The 22715-nt window shown below is 36.0% G+C and overlaps 1 protein-coding gene and 1 long non-coding RNA gene across 3 annotated transcripts in view; one reads left to right on the plus strand and one right to left on the minus strand.

The window, feature by feature from the left end:
- Window positions 1-8992: 8992 nt before the first annotated feature.
- On the plus strand, window positions 8993-20967 carry ccdc69 (coiled-coil domain containing 69). The gene is made up of 9 exons (XM_058797684.1): window positions 8993-9060; window positions 13546-13609; window positions 13953-14110; window positions 15939-16026; window positions 16185-16258; window positions 16403-16504; window positions 16584-16703; window positions 17067-17164; window positions 18290-20967. The coding sequence occupies exons 1-9, from the start codon at window positions 9013-9015 to the stop codon at window positions 18462-18464; spliced, it is 927 nt and encodes a 308-aa protein (XP_058653667.1). The 5' UTR covers window positions 8993-9012; the 3' UTR covers window positions 18465-20967.
- Window positions 16677-22715, minus strand: part of LOC131553211 (uncharacterized) — a 41186-nt gene continuing 35147 nt past the window's right edge. For both annotated transcript variants that reach the window (XR_009274129.1, XR_009274128.1), the window contains exon 7: window positions 16677-16813. This is a non-coding gene — a long non-coding RNA (uncharacterized LOC131553211). The remainder of the gene's footprint in view (window positions 16814-22715) is intronic.

Here is a 22715-nt window from a genome sequence, read left to right on the forward strand (position 1 = left end):
TTTAGAAGTTAAAGGCTCTCTCTACGGATAGGCTATGTTGAATCATTGAAGTCGTTCACAACACAAATTCATTCAGAAATGAAACCCCGCTGAGTGTTGCTTGGAGATGCATAACCGTTCTGCTGTAAGAATTTAGTAATACTTTCATCATCAAAACTGAATAACAGACAATATTTTCCATTAACCATGGTTTTATTATAGCCTATTAAAATTGTATTTGGCATATTTGATTTACATTATATATTTTTCTATAACTAATTAATTAAATTATATATATTATATAAAATTTGAGATATATTCAGATAGTATATGTCACTAAATAATCCTAACTTTTAAAGTAATCTTACATCAGTGCTGTATTCCTCAAACATGTGACAGAGTAGTGTTTAAAGGAGACAATTTTATATATATTTATTATTATTATTTAAGCTATCGTTCCCATCATTCATTGTTTTAAACGGGTTCTCATGGTGCCGTGTGAATCAGCCTGTAGAGGTCGCTGTACAACGCTGTATAATTGTTTTCATGAATGACAAAAAGAATCACATGAATGAAAAAAAAAACACATTTCATTATCATAAGGAACTCGCGTGACAAACAGTTCCTTTGACATGGCAAAGATTGCATTGGTGTTTAGGAGTATTCATAATTTTAACTTTAAGTAAATGCATCTTAATTAACCAAAAATGAAAGGTGACACTATTGTAAATCAACCGTGCGAAATGAAAAGCAGCATTTCCGTGTTTATCGCTCTTGTCTTTTGTTGGAAGTCTCGAGCAAATGGCACAGCAGGAGAATCTTTGCATTTACAAAGGCAAGAACGTGAGATATTGAAATTAGATTGTTTTAATACAGTTTTAGTCTTCTTTGCATCGCCACATGCTACAGTACTTTGTATTAATGATTAGTTCAGAGGCTTTTCCTGGGAAAACTGTGGAAAGCCAGACAACCCTACAGGTGCTGGTCATATAATTAGAATATCATCAAAAAGTTTATTTATTTCACTAATTCCATTCAAAAAGTGAAACTTGTATATTATATTCATTCATTACACACAGACTGATATATTTCAAATGTTTATTTCTTTTAATTTTGATGATTAGAGCTTACAGCTCATGAAAGTCAAAAATCAGTATCTCAAAATATTAGAATATTACTTAAGACCAATACAAAGAAAGGATTTTTAGAAATCTTGGCCAACTGAAAAGTATGAAAATGAAAAGTATGAGCATGTACAGCACTCAATACTTAGTTGGGGCTCCTTTTGCCTGAATTACTGCAGCAATGCGGCGTGGCATGGAGTCGATCAGTCTGTGGCACTGCTCAGGTGTTATGAGAGCCCAGGTTGCTTTGATAATGGCCTTCATGTCATCTGCATTGTTGGGTCTGGTGTCTCTCATCTTCCTCTTCACAATACCCCATAGATTATCTATGGGGTTCAGGTCAGGCGAGTTTGCAGGCCAATCAAGCACAGTAACACTATGGTCATTGAACCAGCTTTTGGTACCTTTGGCAGTGTGGGCAGGTGCCAAGTCCTGCTGGAAAATGAAATCAGCATCTCCATAAAGCTTGTCAACAGAAGGAAGCATGAAGTGCTCTAAAATGTCCTGGTAGATGGCTGCGTTGACTGTGGACATCAGAAAACACAGTGGACCAACACCAGCAGATGACATGGCAGCCCAAATCATCACTGACTGTGGAAACTTCACACTGGACCTCAAGCAACATGGATTCTGTGCCTCCACTCTTCCTTCAGACTCTGGGACCTTGATTTCCAAATGAAATGTAAAATTTACTTTCACCTGAAAAGAGGACTTTGGACCACTGAGCAACAGTCCAGTTCTTTTTCTCCACAGCCCAGTTAAGATGCTTCTGACGTTGTCTCTGGTTCAGAAGTGGCTTGGTAGCCCTTTTCCTGAAGACGTCTGAGCGTGGTGACTCTTGATGCACTGACTCCAGCTTCAGTTCTCTCCTTGTGAAGCTCTCCCAAGTGTTTGAATCGGCTTTGCTTGACTGTATTCTCAAGCTTGCGGTCATCCCTGTTGCTTGTGCACCTTTTCCTACCCAAATTCTTCCTTCCAGTCAACTTTGCATTTAATATGCTTTGATACAGCACTCACAGCCACACCTTTCAGTAATGACCTTCTGTGACTTACCCTCTTTGTGGAGGGTGTCAGTGTTCGTCTTCTGGATCATTGCCAAGTCAGCAGTCTTCCCCATTATTGTGGTTTCAAAGAACAAGAGATACCCAGAATTTATACTGTAGGGATGGTCATTTATTCAAACCCAAATATAAATATTCTAATATTTTGAGATACTGATTTTTGACTTTCATGAGCTGTAAGCTCTAATCATCAAAATTAAAAGAAATAAACATTTGAAATATATCAGTCTGTGTGTAATGAATGAATATAATATACAAGTTTAACTTTTTGAATGGAATTAGTGAAATAAATAAACTTTTTGATGATATTCTAATTATATGACCAGCACCTGTATATATGTGAAGACTCTTCATGTGTATCCAAACCATAGACTGTAGAAGATCCAAACCCAATTCCTTCACTGGATATGTAATAGCTGCTGCATCTGCGCTCTCCTTCCCTGCAAGTTGAAGACGCCTGATACTCACATGTGATCTTTTACCCTTCAGTGTTGTTGTAGTAGCCTATAATTGAGATTCTATTATAGTTTTTATTAATATTTCAATTTTATATATTTTTTCATTGTTAATTTTAGTGATTTTAGTACATCAAGTTAAACTAAATTAAAATGAAAAATGTAGTGCTGAAATAAAAGTTTAGTATACTTTATTTCAGTTAATATTTATTGACCTTTTGTTTTATTTTAAGTACATTTAAAAGCCTTTTTTTTTTTATTGGTCTAGCATTAGTTAACCATAATAACCCTGGTACCATGAAACTCTAAAGTGAGTTGCACCTCTTCCTATTACCTACAAACTCATGCTGTCATGAATGTATTTATGCCTGAGACTTGCTGTGAATGTTGTGTAGACGGTAAACCTGTCTGTCCACATTTCAACAGCTCAACACTGTGCTCCGTACCTTCATAAAATCTGGATTACAAAAAAAATGACGTTATTTTACTTGTTTTAGGTGAACTTGACACTGGAAAGAGAAGTTGCTGGTGTGTGGGTCAGAGTACCTTGTGTTGACAACTTAGGAAGTTGTTATTATCTTGATGCCTGTGGGCTGGCCCAGCTCTTTATGACAATCCCAGAGCTCTGAACCTAAACGTTCATCTAGCGTTTGAGTGTGTCCTCATTCACTGAACATCCACAGCAAACGTTTATTTTATATCATTGTTTTTAAGGTTAACATTTATCTGTTTTTCCCAGGGGGACTACTATTGGCCATCATCTGGTATCTACATACCAAATGTTTTACTCCCTAACAGGCTGACCAATTTCAGATTACAGATCGTTTTAGGAAACTCTGCAGAAGAGCTGGGATGCCTTAAAGTCAGTTTCTCAATAGCATCAGTACTGCACAACAAACACAATGAAATGTAGTTGTTGCTGTCATAAAGCAGTCTGCTCTTTTCCTGGCTTTTGGGAAAGTGTCAAAAAAGAGCCAAGAGTCCGGGACTAATCTTGAAATGGGACGGGTTCAGGAAAGGACCTTGAGGCAGGATTCAAACTCTTGTAACCTCTACCCTTCCCATCATGATTAATGCACTAATGTGATTAATGATGAGCGATGCACTAATGTGATGCAGTGGCTAAATGAAGCCAATTCAGTTACTGATAAATAAAATATTTTGTTTAAATTTTTGTCTTAATTAACATTCAAATCAATAACAGTTTTCTGTATTATATTTTTCCCAGTGAATATGTAATGCTACACTAGTTATTTTCTTGTTATTTTCCTTTGTGCCATAGCTCTTAAATCTCATTTGCACAGCTGTGTCAGTGATGTCAGCGATGCAAAATGCCCAAATAACCAAAAGTTTAAATGTATGCAAATACTAATGAGATTTGAGAGCGGCAGTGGAGGGAAGTTGCTTAGACTGCTTATATGGTACTTTATTCTCTTTTTTTTTTTTTTTAGCTTGATTTCCCCTGGTCCCTTTATGGTTATGTTTTATGGAGCAAAGTGCACAAAATATTTTGCTTTCCACAGAAGAACATCAGTTAAGGCTGGAATAAACTACATGACTTTTAAAGCCCTATAGGCATCGTTCATACACTTTATGTATGACTTTAGACTTTAAAGTTGTTCTAAATACAACAAACTCATACAGAAACATGCACCTCATCGCTTAGAGACACATGAAAACAATATGAGTTCTAAAATTGGCTCAAAATATCAAACATGTTTGATATTCTCCAAATAGATAGAATAAGAGTCTAAAGCTAAAAAAAAAAAAAACACTTGAATCCCTGCCCATTAAACACTACGCAATTTTCTGTGAAATCTGTAAACTCCAGCTGTCTAAAATGTGGCTCTGACTTACAAATTGTATTGAAAATCAAAATATAATTTGAAATAATTTGACAACAGTGAAGATTTGTGCATTGATTACTTTACTTTCTTATGCCGATATACATGTTTTCCCCAGAATATGGTCAGCTGTAAAACATCAGCCAGGTTTGTTCTCCTCCTGTAAACATTGTTTGCATTCCTGATTATTCAGGCTGTCTTTCAAGAGTTGCACAGCCCTCAATCCAGATGTCCAGGTGGAATACCAACCACAGCAGATTTCCCCCGAGAGCAAGACTAGCCATGTTCTTCATTTTTAATAATTGCTGAACCCAGATGTGACATCACTTGTAAAACTTTCCTGACATGTGAAATGTGCCGTTTACTAAAAAGCACATATACACGCTTATCTCTGAAGTTAGGAGCCCTCAGCAGTACGTGAACAGCATAGGGTATTGTTATGGATAACAATGTTATTTTTACAGTTTTAATGAAACCTAACAGACAGAATTCTCAGTGGGACTTCTATGTTTTATTTGCCCTTTGAAAACGCGGAGGTTTTGCGAGGCCTTGAGGCTTACACCATGCCTGGGGTCGGAGGGGGAGCAATGGAAAGAATGTTATCTCCTGGCAGACTGAGAGCTTGCGTCTGGTTTTTTTAAGAGCTTTGTGGCACAAAGCACGTTCATAAAGCTTTGTGGCACATACTACTCCTGGCTGGCAGACTACATGCATGCAGAAAATCACACCCAACAATATTAGAAATGGAGAAATATACTACAGTATGTGAACTCAAATAAATTAACTTAAAGCAACTCCATGTATGTTTGCACATTTAAATATCAATTCAAAATCCATTCTGATGGTACAATAACTTCTAATAAGGCGAAAGGTCACATTCCCCCTAAACATCTGTTCTGGGAGTATATAAATGGCAGATTGCTTTGCACCAGTATTAAATGCATGTGTACAACAATCTATGGGATCCCGTTTTCGCTGGAAAAAAGAGGGTAATTGTGACTTTTTATTTCATAATTCTGACTTTTTTCTTGCAATTCTGAGGAAAAAGTCAGAATTGTGAGAGATGAACACAATTTTAAGAAACAAAGTCAGAATTGTGAGATAAAAAGTTGCAATTACCTTTTTTTCTGTGGTGGGAGACTATCTATCCACTGTAATTATGATAGTGATATATTTACAACAGTAAATTCCACTCAATTAACTGTGGGGGGCTCCAAAGTCACAAAACTACATACAGTTGCTTTAAAGGGATAGTTCACCCAAAAAGAAAATCCTGTAACCATTTACTCACGCTGTTCCCAAACCCATAAACCAGAACACAAAAGAAGATATTTTGAAGAATGTCGGTAACCAAACAGTTGACGGCAGCCATTGATTTCCACAGTATGGATAAAAAAAATACTATGGAAGTCTGTCAACTGTCAACATTTATCAGAATATCTTCTTTTGTGTTCAACAGAAGAAAGAATCTCATTTAGGTTCGAAACGTCATTTTTAAATTCCCATAGTCACAAAATACAAACCAAAAATCACTATTGTCCAAAAATGGTACCAAAACAATTCAGAATTCATGAAGGGAAATGTGTCCTGACGAGTGTTAAGGAAAACGGCTCGATTTATTATTCTCCCTTCAAACCCTGACCTCATGTGTGATAAGCCTGTTAACTTTGGCAAATCCTATGTTAAATCCAAACATACTGTTTAGTGCGATTGCTGTGTTTTTGTTCCTGTAGATAACCGGAGAGCTGATCTAGCAGACGGCTCACTTTAGTATTGCCACTACTAAACTGCCGAGTCCCTGCAGCTGCCTGTCAATGGAAAGTCTGTCATGACGCACACTTCTCAGCAACAACTGCTCTATCGTTTTTATGACAGATTAGAGACCCTACTATAAATAGACAAAAAGGAAAGTCTCAAATTACCCAGAAGATCTAAAGTCGCTGTATCATATTAACGCTTAATATATACCAAACAAGAGAGCCAAGAGGCCAAAGATAGATGCATCTCTGACACACTACTGTATGCACCATATAGAGCAGTGAATGTGATGAGCTCAGATGTGATGTTATGTTACAATAGGCAGTGACAGAATGCTAGAAAGGTTTAAATATCCATTTAAATTTACACTTAGTGTTTAACTCATTTGTCATTAAAATGACACTGGTGATGAAATCATAACTAGCAGCCAGTATAAACCTTGTAATGTTTACATTCAGCATGTGCATCCACATACCTCACCGCTGACTATGGATCACTGCTGTTTTGACAGTTTCTCTAAACAGAATTCCTCTACAGCTGCGGGATGACAATATGGCCGCTTAAAATACGTTACAACTTACGATTCACTCTGTTGACCTGTGAGACTCACATATTTACTCCTCATTCAAACCAGCTGGATAATATGGCCATTTTACTGTCAGAATTCATTTTAATTTAAAGAGAGCTGACTTAGGGAAAGAAACTAATGCTAAATTTGCTCATTGCAATGTTTTTCTAGCTGACCAGATAGTAACGATCTGTCTGTACGGCCTATAGTCTAGAATTAACCCTCAAACATCAAACTTTCCTTTTTAACCTTATTTTTTTATACAAGATACTTAAACTGTGATATTAACTGTAATGCACTGTGTCCATTACTTCAATGTGTTTGAACTACCATGTGACCTGTAACTATGGCCTCCTTATGGCATAAACATAAATTAAACTTTGTCAGTGAAAGTGGTTTATCAATAAATACCTAGATCCATACAAGCATAGGCTACATATATACAGGCATACATAAATAAATTTAAAAATATATATTTTAAAAGTACAAGTATATAAATAGATTTCAAAACATATATAAATATTTTGAAAAACTTCCATTAATGTTTTTTAATTGACATATTCATTTCCATAACTATAAATAATGTAACTCTTTATGTCTATTCCAAAATAAAAATATGATGCATTTTGATTAACAATGTATAATATTCATATTTCATAAATAAATATTTTGTTAATATTTCTATAAAATGTTAAATTAATAAACAATTGCTTTATTTAATAAAGACTTAATTTAACTGTATTATATTTAGGGACATACTTTTTATTTTATTTTATTTTATTAAGCACTTGCTCAGGAAATTTATTTATTTATTTATTGCCATTTATTGTTTGGAATTTGCTTGGTGAGCTCATCAACAATGATAACATACATTAAATACACAAGTACATACACATACATAAATCCAACTATACATATATGTCCTATCAGTTATAAGGAGTGAAATGCAGATGCATAGAGGAATTAAGAGCATAAGTACTGTTCAGAAAACGTGTAGACTTTTAATTGCCCTAAGGCGTCTGCCTGAAGGAAGAGGCGTAAAGAGGTGTCTGGCTGGATGTAAGGGGTCTTTTGGGATTGTTAAACCTTTTTTCTGCAAACGGGAGACATAGAGCTCATCAATAGTGGCAAGATCACAACCAATCATTTTTGAAGCAGCCTGAGTGATATTACAAATCTACTGTGGAGCAACCAAACCATACTATAAGTGAGAAAGTCAGCACACTTTCAATGACAGCTCTATAAAAATTGAACATACCAACTTTAGACACAACAAACTTTTCAAGCTGTCTTAAGAAAAAAAGCCTTTGATGAAATACAAATGTGACCCTGGACCACAAAACCAGTCTTAAGTCGCTGGGGTATATTTGTAGCAATAACCAAAAAATACATTGTATGGGTCAGAATTATCGATTTTTCTTTTATGCCAAAAATCATTAGGATATTAAGTAAAGATCATGTTCCATGAAGATATTTTGTAAATGTATTACCGTAAATATATCAAAACTTCATTTTTGATTAGTAATATGCATTGCTAAGAACTTCATTTGTACAACTTTAAAGGTGATTTTCTTAATATTTAGATTTTTTTGCACCCTCAGATTCCAGATTTTCAAATAGTTGTATCTCAGCCAAATATTGTCCGAACCTAACAAACATCAATGTCATACATCAATGTAAAGCTTATTTATTAAGCTTTCAGATAATGTATAGACCTCAATTTCCAAAAATTGACACTTAAGACAAATGTGAAAAAAAGCATACGCCAAGAAAAAGAGCCAAGGGTTCAAGGATGGCAATTAAAATTCAAAAGAGAGAGAAAAATACATTAAATAGAAAGAAAGAAAGAAAGAAATGAGGGGGGAAAGTGAAATAAACAAGCAGATCACATAACAATAAACATAATATTTAGGGACACTATTGCATTGACCAAAAACAAAACTTTTTTTTTTTTTTGCATTCGAGGAAGCTGCGGTGTGCATCAGTTTACGCAGCTGTGCACAGATTCACCAATTTCCCGCTTGTCTCGGCTTAAATTGTTCATGTAAATGCGGCCTGCGCTTTTGGAACGCCGCCCTGACTCTGCAGTTCCCGCCCCTCTGTTCAGTCTCAGCCTATTCGACAATGAGGGTCAATGAGAGCTCAGCTCATATTTGAACTGCTGCACACAACCAAAAACGTACCAGCGACACGGGGTAAAATACAGAGGCAGAGCAGAGGAGCATGGGTTGTCACAACAGCAAAGTTTGTGGTCGGGTCTCCCGGAAAAAGGTGGGTCGTTTTAAAAACCTTCTCAGGATGTTTACAATTAATGCAAACTTACAATGAGAGCCGCAGCAGCGAGAAATGTTGCAAATAAGACATATGTAAATGTGTCTGTATTATGAGAGCCCCTCTTGTTTTGTTCTCTCAGATCACTTGTTACTTCCTCTCTAACGCGCTAGTCAATGCGAAACTCTCATGTTAGTTTGTCGACTTGTGAAAGTTTTAATTAGAAACAGATGCCGGGTTGAACAGATGAGGTCTACTGTTGTTTAAATGTGCTGCTGATATCCGTTATGACAAATTAAAGGCTTGTTATCCAGCATAAGTGTGATCACTTTGTGCTCGCTTTTAAATCGTTCCGCATTTCGGTCAATGACAAATCAGGATATACGAGGTGAATAAAAAGGTGAAATCCTTTTAAATGTAGTTTTTTAGACACGAGACCTCTTGTATAGCTACCTGTTGGTTTTAGACGTTTTGGAAATCATTTGTTACACTATCTGTAAGTGTTATAATTTAGTGGTTTTAATGAAACCACTTTAGTGTTTTTTTTTTGGTACACAGGCTTGTAAATATAATTAACTTTTAGTCATAGCAAATTTTTTTTTTTTTTTTCTTAGGGTTACTCCAGTTGAACGTTTTCATAAGTGACGTGATATGTAAAAAAAGGAAAGAAAAGAAAAGGAAATCAATATTTAATGACCTGGTTATGTCTGTTTTATGTAGATTGCCAGAGTATTTATGGAAACTTAGTTTGGATATTTATGGGAACTTTTTTTTTTTTTTTTAAATTTAAGAATTTCAGTATTTTAATTGGACCTTTTTTATTTAGTATCATGTGTGTGTTTTTTTTAACCTAGTTATTTTGACTGTGAATTGCATTTTTTTATGTATTTCTGAATGTATTAAAGGGGAAAAACATGGCTCATACTTTTCAGTATAGAATATTTTTTTACAGATATTTTTTATTCTTGAGTACAAAGGCGTTTGCTTAGGGTTATACTATTTTACCTGAGGAAAACGTGATGTATTTTAACTGGCCTTAACACGCATGCGTGAGGGTCTGCAGAGGTCTTGTCTGTTTTATGTTGATTGTCAAACTACTTATTTAAATATTTGTTTTTCAAGAATTTCAGCATTTTAATTGTAATTTTCCACCTAACTCTGGGCAGTCGCACCACATAGTCATATTGAAAATGTTCATCATAAAAGAGGCATATATAGCCATTTATTTTAATAAATTGCATTTTAATGTTTGTTTGTTTGGTTTTTTTCATGCATGCATTAAAAGGAAAACCACTAGACCATCATTGGCACTTTAGATTTGACATTTTTAATGTAAATGCATGAGAAAAATCAATGCATTCCTGGGGCCTTCAAACATACAAGGAAATCTGGCTTTGATAGTAACAGGGTCAAGCTTTCATTAGCCCAGATTGCTGAAGGATTTAGATTCACTGGGCTTGGATGTGACAGACACAGGGTCCAGAGTTTCTCACTGCAAGTTTTAATGTGCCCTATAAACAGCCAGAGTTCATTTGGTCCTGTTAATCACATAGCCATGTGTCAGTATACTTGACATGGACAACTGGAGAAGTGTGAAAAGTCTCTGAAGACCAAACAGAGAAAGCCTTACACTCACTATTACAGCCTCTATTGGAGTTGCATCAAAAGCACATAGCCACATGACGGCGAAGTACAATAAAGCCACGGGTTCATTAAAGTTCCAGAACATTTGGTTCCCTGCCACAGAGAGCCGGCAAATGCATAATAGCGCTGTTGTGGATTAAACCGAATTATGAGATGGAAGCAGTTCCTGTTCTGGGTTTTTATTGCTGATTAATTTTTGAAAAGTAAGCCTAGCCTACTAAATTGTTTCACTATTAGAAAGTTGTAGACCTTTAAAATGCTATTCATAGTTTTCGGCCACATGACTGGCATGGAGACCTGGAGGGCAAAACATCCATTGAACTGCTGCACAACCCTGTCAATTTTCCATCTGTTTCAAGCCACACATTTAGATCACCTCTCAAAAGAAGAAAAACTAAGATATGTGAACAAACTGCAAGTTTTGGCCACTTTGCAATCCATATAAAACACCTGCTGCAGTATTTTAATGACTAAAAACAATGGCTAATTCTGTAAAAAAAAAAAAAAAATGCTTGATGTGTCCTAAGTAATATTGAATTCAGCATAAATCTTACTGATGATGCAAACTATATATAAGCAAGCGACTGAGCTCAAAATATGAATGCATTAATGCATTTAGGCATATTAAGTATTTTCTTTATGGAAAATGCTTATGTGCAAATTTAGCAAGCTGAATTCATATTCTGGCTGCATCTTTTCGTCTATACATAGTTTTCATTATTAATAAGGTGTATACTGAGTTTGCTCTTTTAATATCACTGTCTTAGTACATTAGTTCCTAATATAAACCTGGTAAAAATAAGTGGCATCCAGCAGAGGGAAGCTGAATGCCCTCCAGGTGGGCGTTTCTATACATGTGTACATGGGCAGGATGACATAATCTGTTGCTTGCATGAAGCTTAAGTGTCATGTTTTGGTTGGCTTGTGTCCCACCCAGACACTTAACCACACACGTCTTGTCATTTCTCTTTTAAACGGTCTCAAGTGACAGTGAGAATCTCAGTAGTTATTAACCAGGATGATTTGACATGGTTTGACTCTTTTTGTTCTTGAATGAGGGTGTTGGCTTCAAAGTGGAGTTGAAGAGAAGGGGCCATCAAGCCCCAAAAATCATGATGATAGAAGTTGAAAGTCCTACTAAGTGTGAAATTTAAGTCACTGATAGTCTTTGCTACAGCTCTCAAATCTTAACTGAGCTGTGAAAATTTGTTTTGTGTTGAGAAACACTTCTCTTACCTGAAGTAAACAGGAGATTTTGCTCTCAAAGGAGATACATTTTGAGGCTGTGTGTAGGCTATATCTCTGCAGACATTTGGCATGTAAGCTTCAAAACGTTAAATCACCTGTGAACGTTGCCGTCCTTGAGCTCCATCTTCAAACGTTCACACTGGAATGCTACATTCTTGACTCCCTATGAATGTATGAAAGCATTCTTCCTCAATTTCAGGGCTTGATGATAAACTGAACAACAAATGTATTAATGTTTTGAGCAGGAAGACCATCCGTTGGAGAAGTTAGAATGTTTGTCTTTAACTTTAGCTTCGCACTTTAATAACCCATAATAGGGGCGCTTTAAAGGTGCTGTATTTTCTTTTCTTTTTTTTTTGACTGTACTAAAGCATAAAAATACCTCAGTATATTTAGGAAACATGCTAAGTTCACATACTTGTTTCTCTGAAAAGCAATGTTACAGTCAGTTATTCTACTTTTAAATGTGTGTTCGGTGTCAGAATGTCTGTTTTTGTTTTGGTCTGTGTGACTCCGCCCACTGCGGTATATCGGTTCATACTGAATACCGGTGTTTATTTTTCTTATGATATGAATTTTTAAAATGCTGCAATACCTGTGTCATTTAAATAACGTTCAGAATGCGACACTGTTTGAGAGGGGTCTCTTTTCACTGTTGCATTGTGGCGAGGACACAGCTGTGTTTGTTACTAAGCGTGAGAGTTCTGATGCTGTAGAACTACTCATCCACAATATCCACCACCCTCACACGCACGAGTGCAACTTTAGCACTATATTTAGCAACTTTCAGACCATTTTAGTGGCTTTTTTCCATAGAATATACAAACTGACAAACCTAGCGACATTTTTGGATAAACCTGAGCTATGGTTCAGTTGGAAGCTGGCCGTACCGCAGCAGACTCCTCCGTAAATGAGTACAAAACAGGGTTTCCAAGCACCTGCCACTAACTGACTGTTTGGAATTATAAATATGAGCATAGTTCGTCTGTTAATATTATGCACTTTTTTTTTTTTTTTTTTTTAGTTTGTTACTCCGAAGCAGGCAGTGCGCTACATGAGATAAAGTAATATAGCCAAAACCACCGCATAGCCGCTCTTTAGTGTAATGTTGATTTTTATCAGACAATGTCGCGATTATAAGAGAGTGACTCCTGGTTAACATGTATTAATGAGTCGTGTTTAGTCACTACTTAGTGTGTAATTTTTTTACAATATTCGCTCATCATGACAGTAAAATAGGGCATTCTAAGTCAATCTACTGCAGTTTTTCCTCCCTCAATCAGTAGAAAATATGGTTAACACCCGGTCATGCATGAAAAAAATAAATACCGTCATATACCGTGAAACCGGTATAATTACCGAGAAATACAACTAAAGTTTTCAAAGTGTGCTGTACTACTGCAAGTGGTTTTTCAATGATCTCATGGTTGTGCAATCTCGAGCGCATATCTCACCGGTAATGTCAGACTGCTTTGGAATGCAACAAATATCAATTTATATAACACTTCTGTGAAATGTTAAAGTTGTGCATGTAGATTGAGTTTGTCAGCTAGTTTTTGAAATGATTGATCCTGTGTCTCCAATGTCTTTCAGAAAAAAAATAAAGCACAAGGAGCTGAGAAGCACATAAAGGACATCAAACTTGAAGATGGAAGTGGTAAGTGGTTTCTCTCGATCATGTCGTGTGAACGTGTGCAGATGTTCTTTAGATAAACGGAAAATGCATTGTGATTGAAAAGCTTGTTTTGAACTTCTAGATCGTGATGCTTGTGTGCTACGGTTATTATCTGTTAATGTGTCTTTTCAATGTCCCACGATTCCATTGTGAAGCGTGTTGTTCTTGGCAGAGTGCAGGGTTTGGTAGCGCTGATGTTGGGTTGCAGGGACCTGTTAATACTCTTGTGTTGCTGGCCGTGGGCGATCCTGGCTTAAGCTCATGGAGATATTGTTTCAGATGTACCACAGAGCAAACAGTGTAATGTTCAATTGCTCTCCCCCAGGTACACGCTCATCTGAGGAGAATCTGTTGGGGACTTATGAGTGTCAGCTAAAGATACTACATGTGGTTTTGGCGGCTTCAGGAGACCAGGAGAGAGACCAGCTCCTCAAGGACCATCCTGGAGACATCTGCACTTTAGTCCACAGCATTATAGAGAAGGTAGAGTTTGAAAGCTCTTCGTATTCACAGCCCTTTCTTTTTGTCTTGTGCATGGAATACATTGCAAGTACATGTAGCTTCATGTAGGCATTCAAGAATGACTAGTATTCTGATCCCAGATTATGTCAGCGGGTTATACGTTATGAAGCTGTCAGCGGCAATAAACAAGACATGCTTTTCCATTACAGCATAATTGGGAACAAGGCCGATTCTGTGCGCTGTTGTTCTGGTGTCTGTACAGGCTTTGGGAACGTATGCTGTGGTACATCTGTCCTTGTGCTAACCTCTGACCAACAAAGCTAAACCTGTTTGCAGGGAGGGATGTTATTCATTGTCCAGTAAAGAGGGCTGGTTTGTGTGTTTAAACACAGTAGATCACTGCTTGTTTTAACAAGAGAGAGCAAAGATGGCTTTTTTTCCCTTTTTTTTTTTTTTTTGTTTAGAACTTTGCAGACTAATTTATTATGTAAAATTATTAACCGTTAAACACAATTATATAGCAATATAATTGGGAACATTTCATAAAACATTCCATTGTTTGAATAAAAATCTATGTGTACATGATATAACCTATCCCTACTGGAAACTGTACAAAAAAAAATATTTTTTCATTTATTTAAATTGTTTTCTTGTTTACTTTTTAATAGTGTTTTTACAAGTAAATAATTCCCCAAAAGGAGGTTTTTGTCAGAAATCCAGCTCTGGCCATTATCTAAACATACTTTTATAAGGTGCCCATATATGCTAGGCACTTCTTCACTATAATGAGCTGTACTGGATAGTAAAGGAAAAGAAGTATTGTAAATTTATACTGTATTATTATTATTTTTTTTTTCTTCCAGATTAATTTTTTTTAATGAGAACTGTCAGGTTTGCTTATTAGTTTTATTGGTAGTTTGACACGTACAGATTTATTTTTCATTTTATAATTTTATTTATGCAATTTATTTTAATTCATCGTATAGTTAATTTTATAACTTATTTATTTATTGTTAATTTATTGCATATTATTTATCGATTTATTTTATTTATCCAAATTTCTGTATCATGTCTTAAATGGATTTATTTAAATTTCGTTAATGGATTTTTTTTTTTTGGGGGTAAATTTCTATCAAACTGAAAGATCTTATGTATATATATATATATATATATATATATATATATATATATATATATATATATATATATATATATATATATATATATATATTTTTTTTTTTTAAAGTTTAGAAGTTACATTTAACAAACACAAATGCAAAAACAGTAACCAACATAGGATAACAAAATACACATATTTACACCCACACAAACAACTGGACTGCCTCAATTAACAAATATATACAACATAGTTATTGAAAAGAATAAAAAAATTATATATATAATAAACATACATGACAATATTCACAATTGTTTTATAAATACAATACTTCAGAAATGTATATTTATTAATAAAAAAAAAAAGGGGAAGTTTACAGAATACAGAAATTAAATTTTCAAGAGTCTTAAGATAGGTCCCCATGTGGCTTCAAATCTTTTCTGTGAGGACAGCTCACCAAAACGTAACTGTTCCATTTGGATAATGTAGAGCATCTTATTCAACCATCTCTGAAAACAAGGGGCTTGTGGAGATTTCCAATTGAGTAATATCACTTTTTTGGCTGCAATCATGCCTATCATTAGAGCCTGTTGATGAGTGTGGGGAAGAGCATCCATTACATCAGAATAGCCAAAAATAGCCAGACTTTTCTACTACATCACCAAGAAAATAGCCTTTGCAGCTGATATGGTGTTAAATAATAAATAAATGCATCATGTCTTGTGCTAACAGGTAAAGACCGAGATAACCGCTGATCTAGATGATCTTCATGAAAAACAGATGAGGAGCACCTTAGAGCAGCATCAGAGCGCAACACAAGGTCAGAGCACAGCAGCACTGCAATACTAACCACAGCTGACAAATGCAGAAATCTGAAGTATCTTTGGCAAACACATTTTCTAAGAGCGTGTGTGTGTGTGTGTGGAGAGAGAGAATCTTTTGGTAAATAGTAATATTCAATAAATGTTTACTTCGCAGAGCTACAGCAATTACACAATGAAGAGAAGAATGTTTTAAATGAGTCTCATGCAGCAGCTGAGAATGCGCTGAAGGTAAAACACATCAATTTGTAACATCACTGCTCTGATTTGCCTTAATACATTTGATTGAGAGCTGATCTAATATACTTCCCACGTCAAGCTAGACATACCAGACTTGATTTTGAAGTGATTGTTCTGAACTTCCTATGAACTCAGGATCAGATTGAAGGGCTGACATCAGAGCTGAAGCTGTTCAACGAGTTAAAGCGCAGAGCGGAGGAGTCCATGCTCAAGAGAGACCTTCAGAGAAATATTGAGGTTTGTTATGAGAGTGGAGATCTGTTGGCAAAGCGTGCTTCAGATAGCTGCAGTATTGTATCTGTCTTTTTCGTCCCAGACTCATGGCAGCCCTGGTGCGTTCTGGGAGCAGGAGCAGGAGAGTCTGTTATTTGTCATCGAAATGAAGCGTGAGCGTTTACAGGACCAGGGGAACAAGCTGCTGCAGATGGAAACACTGGTATGAACTTCTATTGGCAGTTATTGTGGGCCAATAACTCGTGATCTTCAGATGAGCGGTCACTCAATATGTATTTTTCAGTGGCAGATTCTTACATTTGGTCCCTCCATCTAAAAAAATTACTGGTTATATCCACTTTGTTAAACAAGTCATCTGCTTTATACTCCATCACTGAGAACTAATGCGCTGAAATAAGAGCAGGTGCATTATTTGTGTATTCATGTTTATTTGAATGTGGCAAATTGACCTATTTGTTTGCATAAAGAAATCCACAAGTCACCAACTCAAACCAAAACACATTTTTTCCCCAATGTGTCAGCTATTTTGATAACCTTCTGCTTCTTGTGGTGTTGTGATTGTCAGGTGGAGAAGAATCTGTCGCTGGAGGATCAGCTTCTGCAGGCTCTCCAGCAGAGCGAGGACTACAGTGTGCGGATAGACAACTACCAAAGCCTCATACAGTAAGTGCTTACTTCAATCTGCAAACTAAGTGTTTTAAAATAGTGAAACCAAGTGTGCACTTCTTTCTGGGTGAAAAAGTTTGTCATCTTTCTCCTCTCAGCTTAATATGCATTTTTAGGGGTTGATCCTCTCAAAATGTGGAAACACCGTGACTGTGCTTTTGTAGTGCTATCAAAACTTTGCTCTGCTCATTGTGTTTGGGGCAGGACTATTTGTTTGTCCAGCTAATGGCAGGAATTACAGGAATAATAGTAAGATATTTTTAAGGGAACTGTTTATTGACCCTTTAGATAAAACATTTTTAGTCCTAAAAAAACACATGCAAACCTTTTTTAAAATCATATATCATACTAAAGCCTGATGTATCAAATAAGTGAATATGGAGCTCATACTAAAGCAAGAATATGTAATTTTGTGCAGGTGTTAAAAAGTAAGATAAAATTCAGATTTTTATAACAATATAGTGGACTCCTTGCATAAAATGCATACAAATACTAGTTGTCACTTTATATTTCTAAGTAATATGTTTTATGATTAAAGCTTTGATGGCAAAACGTAATGGCATGCAATACAACGAGGATAAAGAAATAAATAAATGTTCCTCAAAAGCCTGATGCATCATATGCAAAATAATTATAAAAAAGCAAGTGTTTATCTTGAAAAATGACTAATAATATAACAGTTACTCTTACGTTTACTTCATAAAAAAACAGAAATCAGCAAAGTTTTGATCATGTTGATTATTGAGAGGCCTGATATGATACAGTAGGCTTTCACTTGCTAGTCTCTAACTTGCTGTAGTCCAAATATAATAAGCTTTTTATATTTAATTTTGAAATCATGTTTTCCTGGTGTCATTTTATTCTTGCACTGATAGTGTCAGAGTGAAGGTTTGTTAGCTCAAATGCTTGTATGTGGCGCCACCTGGTGTTTTAGATGCTGTTACTAACAGTTCCATTGCTATTTCCAGGATTGCCCAGTTATGGGTTTGAAATTTTAATAAACTGAATGTATGTGTCTACATAATTAATATGTATATATATATATGTATGTATGACTTTTTTTTTTTTTTTCTTGATATATTATTTTCCACTTTTCCATGAACTCTTGTCATCCTCTTTCAGACAACTGTCGAAGGAGCAGAAAGAGCTGCAGGAGGCGCTAGAGAAGCAGTCTGTGCAGAACCAGAAGCTCAGCCAGGAGAAAGAGGAGCTGCTCTTTAAACTCATACACCGCAGAGACTCATGCTCCTCCTTCCACCTTCCTTCTGTTATACCCACACAAGCGTCTCCCAGCTGACTGCAAGCATCCACCCTCATCACTGTATCCTGCCTGGCCTCGGTGCCTTCGCAGCGGGTTTTTTTTTTTTTTAATGCCAGTTTATTATGGAGTGCTGTGAACATGCAGTGGTGATATGGACTTACACACTGCATTTATCATTTTAACTGGCCAAACAAATATTTTTGTACATTTTGTTTGAAGAGACGTTTCTTATTAGAAATTTTTGGTTGCTTTTTAAAATAGCTGTGGATCTATGCAGTAGTAGTTACTCATGTTAACTCTTTTTGTTATCGTACAAGGTGTAGTAGCAGTTCTTGCCAATTTTTGATATTGGTTGTATTATCATTTTTATTTCTTTCCAGGAAACAGCAGGTATTGTTAGCAAAAAAAAAAAAAAAAAAAAAGTTATATTTTTGCCTTAAGACATTGGAGCCAGAGCACTTGGATGTGTAGCATGAATATCTGGGATCTTTTCAGATGCACTTGCACTTTTATCAGCGTTTTATTTGTTGGAGAGATAATGGGCTTTTGGTGTTTACCAATATGCTTTCACCTTACACTTTGCACACCGTATTTCCACTTTTTAATCCTTCTGCTTTTCAGTGGTAGGTAAAGTACTGGGGTCCTATTAGATAAAATTTTGTAATTTTAGCTCAGGCAAACACAGTGTTGGCTCAAACAGCACACATGTATTTCAAGAAGAGACTAGCCATCTTCTGTTTTGTCACTCTGGCAAATCCAAACTTTAAAATAATAATCTGAAAATTCTGAACAATGCCAGTATGCTGCTTAAAGTTATTGGATAGGAATAGTTCGCACAGAAGTTAAGAGAAATGTAGAGAAATTTTAGCATTGCATCACTTGCTCACCAGTGGATCCTCTGCAGTGAATGGGTGCCGTCAGATTAAGAGTCCAAACAGCTGATAAAAACATCACAATAATCCACACCACTCCAGTCCATCAGTTAACATCTTGTGAAATTAAAATCTGTGTGTTTAAAATAAACAAAAATCCATCATTAATGCATTTTAACTTTAAACTTAAGAGGAAACGCTTATGCATTATCAACTTATATTTTGGCTGAAAGCAACAGTTTATTGTTGTGGTGTTTTTATCAGCTGTTTGGACTCTCATTCTGACGGCATCCATACACTGCAGAGGATTCATTGGTGAGCAAGTGATGTAAAGCTAAATCTGTTCTCATGACGAAATCTACATAATTTACATCTTGGATGACCTGAGGCCCGAGTACATTTTCAGCAAATTTTCATTTTTGGGTTTCATTTTCTTCTAATTGCAGTTATTTGATTTTCCGTTTTTAAAAGCATGAGTGGTAAATATGTTGCCTTTGTGCCCATATTTTTTAATCTCCCCTTTTTAAGCTATTGTGAATTATTGTAAATGTTCTGCCATATATGTTTACTTCTGAATCAGTGCCTTTGGTTTAAGGTGTTTCCTGGAAAAATCAAGCAATAAATGCTATAGCAGAGGGACTGTAAGTGAAATTCTGTACAGTTATTCCAGAACAAAATTGTTCAACCAAAGAGCTGCTTTGGGAAAATCCCACACAAATTACTCCAGAAATGACAACATAAGTATCCAGCAGGGTAATGTTTGATTAGAGTGGTGGTCATGGGAGATCACATGTTTTTCCATTTTACAGTCTTGTTTTTACTACAGCAAATGAATATTAGGCTTTCAAGATTAATGAAATGAATGCAATTCAAACATCCCAAAAGATTTTGCACAGATTTTGACCCTAGGGGGCGCAAGGAATCTAGATTAAAACAGGCGTGAGAATTGTTGTTGTTGCTCTGACAAGTTTGGGTGTTTCACTTTGGCTTGTCAATATGATTTGAATAACAGCTGCATGCAAGTCATTCTTCATTCAGCAATTCTTTAAAAATATTGGTTTACTATTATGTCAGTGTGCCTGGTCCAGACTGAAGCCATTTAAATAGCTAAATTATTGTATTAAAGTATTGTTTTTTTAACATTTCCCTTTGCTTTTTGGCCTATAACTGACTTTGCCTCTCATGTATAAGGTCACTCACCCCACAACTTTCACTGTTGCATGTAATGAGACACTGATTGGTGGGTGTCTCTCATGACAAATAAGAGCATAAAGCCTGTCTGATTGACAGACTGAGACGTTTGCCCCGTGGTGCCCCCCTATTAGACTACACAGCACTTAACGTGGAGAAGACCACAGCTCTTTTTGCCGCTTGAGCGGATGTTAGGTTCACTGCTTCCCTGACTGTTTGACATGTTTGGACAATACCTGCCTAGCCACTAAGATAAGCACAGGTCAGCCCCCTGTCGTGATGTCAGGAGGTTCCCAGAGCATTTAACAGCCACCTGGAGAATCTCAAGTGTTTTCAGCCCAAGTCAACATCCGACTCAAGTCAGGGTGTCAATAAAACAACTTTTTCCATTCAATCATTGTAAAGCAACTCTAGTAAGCATTTTTATATATTTGCAGCAAAATGACTTGGGTAGCCTATTTATTTTAATAATGCTATGTTGGTGAATGTGCGTTTAAGAAGGCTAGTGACTGACTACTTTATTAAATACAAAAGATAGCATATTTGTCAGAAATAACGCATATCAACCGAGGTTGCGAGGAATAATTGTATGGTCCGCTGGCCTTTTTTCTTTCAGCGAAAGCATGCAGCTTTATGTTTCTTCGCGAAAAATCAAATATGGCGTCTATGGTGATGAGGGTCCACGCTAACGAAAATTTATGAAATCTTATTACTCGTGCTAAATCTTTTTGTTATTGCACAAGGTGTAGTAGCGTGTAGTTTGCCAATTTTTGTTTTTATTATTATTTTTTGTTTCGTTTCAGGAAACTGTTGTGAAGCAGGTTTGTTGTCAAAAACCGGTTATGTTTTTACCTTAAGACATTATTAAAGCTAGAGCACTTGTACGCGTAGCATGAATATTAAGGATTTTTTAAGATACACTTGCACTTTTATCAGTGTTATATTTGTCAAAGAGATAAGGGCTTTTGGAGATTATATTAGGCCTATTGTAGCTAATAGGTTATAAATATCATAAACGTGCTGCATATACAAATTACCTACATTGTCTAATTTAATCAGCTGATTGTCTAATAATAACAACAATAACAATCCGAAACTAAACGGATAGTTCCGATCCTTGATTCTGATTGGTTGAGCCACGTTCGAAGCTGTTGTAAATTACACTACAAACCTACACCTTTCTTTACTTTGTGTGTTGCTTGGCAACCATTTTGTTCCAACCACAACTATTTCTGAGGAATTACATTGTTTTTATTGATATCATTACACTTATTTGCTCTGTTTTATTTTGTGAAACCTTTAGTATATGGAATAACGGTTTTATAAAAGCCCAGTGAAGCCGTGGTTTACAGTGAATTTATAACAGCACGACGCGAAGCGGTTATAAATTCACTGTAAACCACGGCTTCTTGGGGCTTATTGCTTTATTCGATAACACATTGTACCCTATTTAAAAAATGCTTGCCTAGTCCAGCAGATCAAGGTTACTTAACTTATTTAGTTATTTTTCATATAGCCTAATGCAGCAATGCTTGTTAACCTAAATGTTACCAACAATCCAATAGATATTGTCGCCTAATTGTCCCATTTTAAGAATGTAGGAATGTTTAGGCTTCAAACGGGTACAAATAGCCTAATTATAATTTTTAGGACTGAAAAAATAGGTAAATAATTGTTTAAATACTATATATAATTTTCATCATATTTTATATCAACTAAAACTTGCGTAAGAAAGCCGCCTTTTTAAAAGAGTAAATCTGTAATTCCTTCCTCCTCTGATTTGGCGGGAAGGCGCGCGGGTTTTGTCGTGTAGCCGTGCACCTGAGTTCACGCGCTGTCCCTCAGTGACATCAACCATCAGCCACATGAATGTAATACAATACCTGTCTTTCATTCCATTATCTGCTAATTGCCCAGCAGAAGCGTCCCCATATGCATTAACAGTGCGGAAAATAATGTGTTGCTATTAACTTACATCTGCTCTCGTGCACTGCCTTTGATAATGTGCGAAACGGGCGCGCATTCGAACGGTTTATTTATTACAATTTCAGTTTATTACAGCAAAGGTAACCTTTAAATTGTCAGGGGTTAGAGGCAGACACGAATTTTCTCAAATAAGATGATTGCTATTTGGGGCTGCTGAGTTGTTCCTTATCACTTTGACTTAGAACAAAAAAGGTGAAAATTGCACCCCGGGGAAAACAGCTTTGATTAAAAGGTGTGG

This window comes from Onychostoma macrolepis, chromosome 14 (genome assembly GCF_012432095.1).
Source record: "Onychostoma macrolepis isolate SWU-2019 chromosome 14, ASM1243209v1, whole genome shotgun sequence".
In the NCBI taxonomy this organism is placed as follows: domain Eukaryota; kingdom Metazoa; phylum Chordata; class Actinopteri; order Cypriniformes; family Cyprinidae; genus Onychostoma; species Onychostoma macrolepis.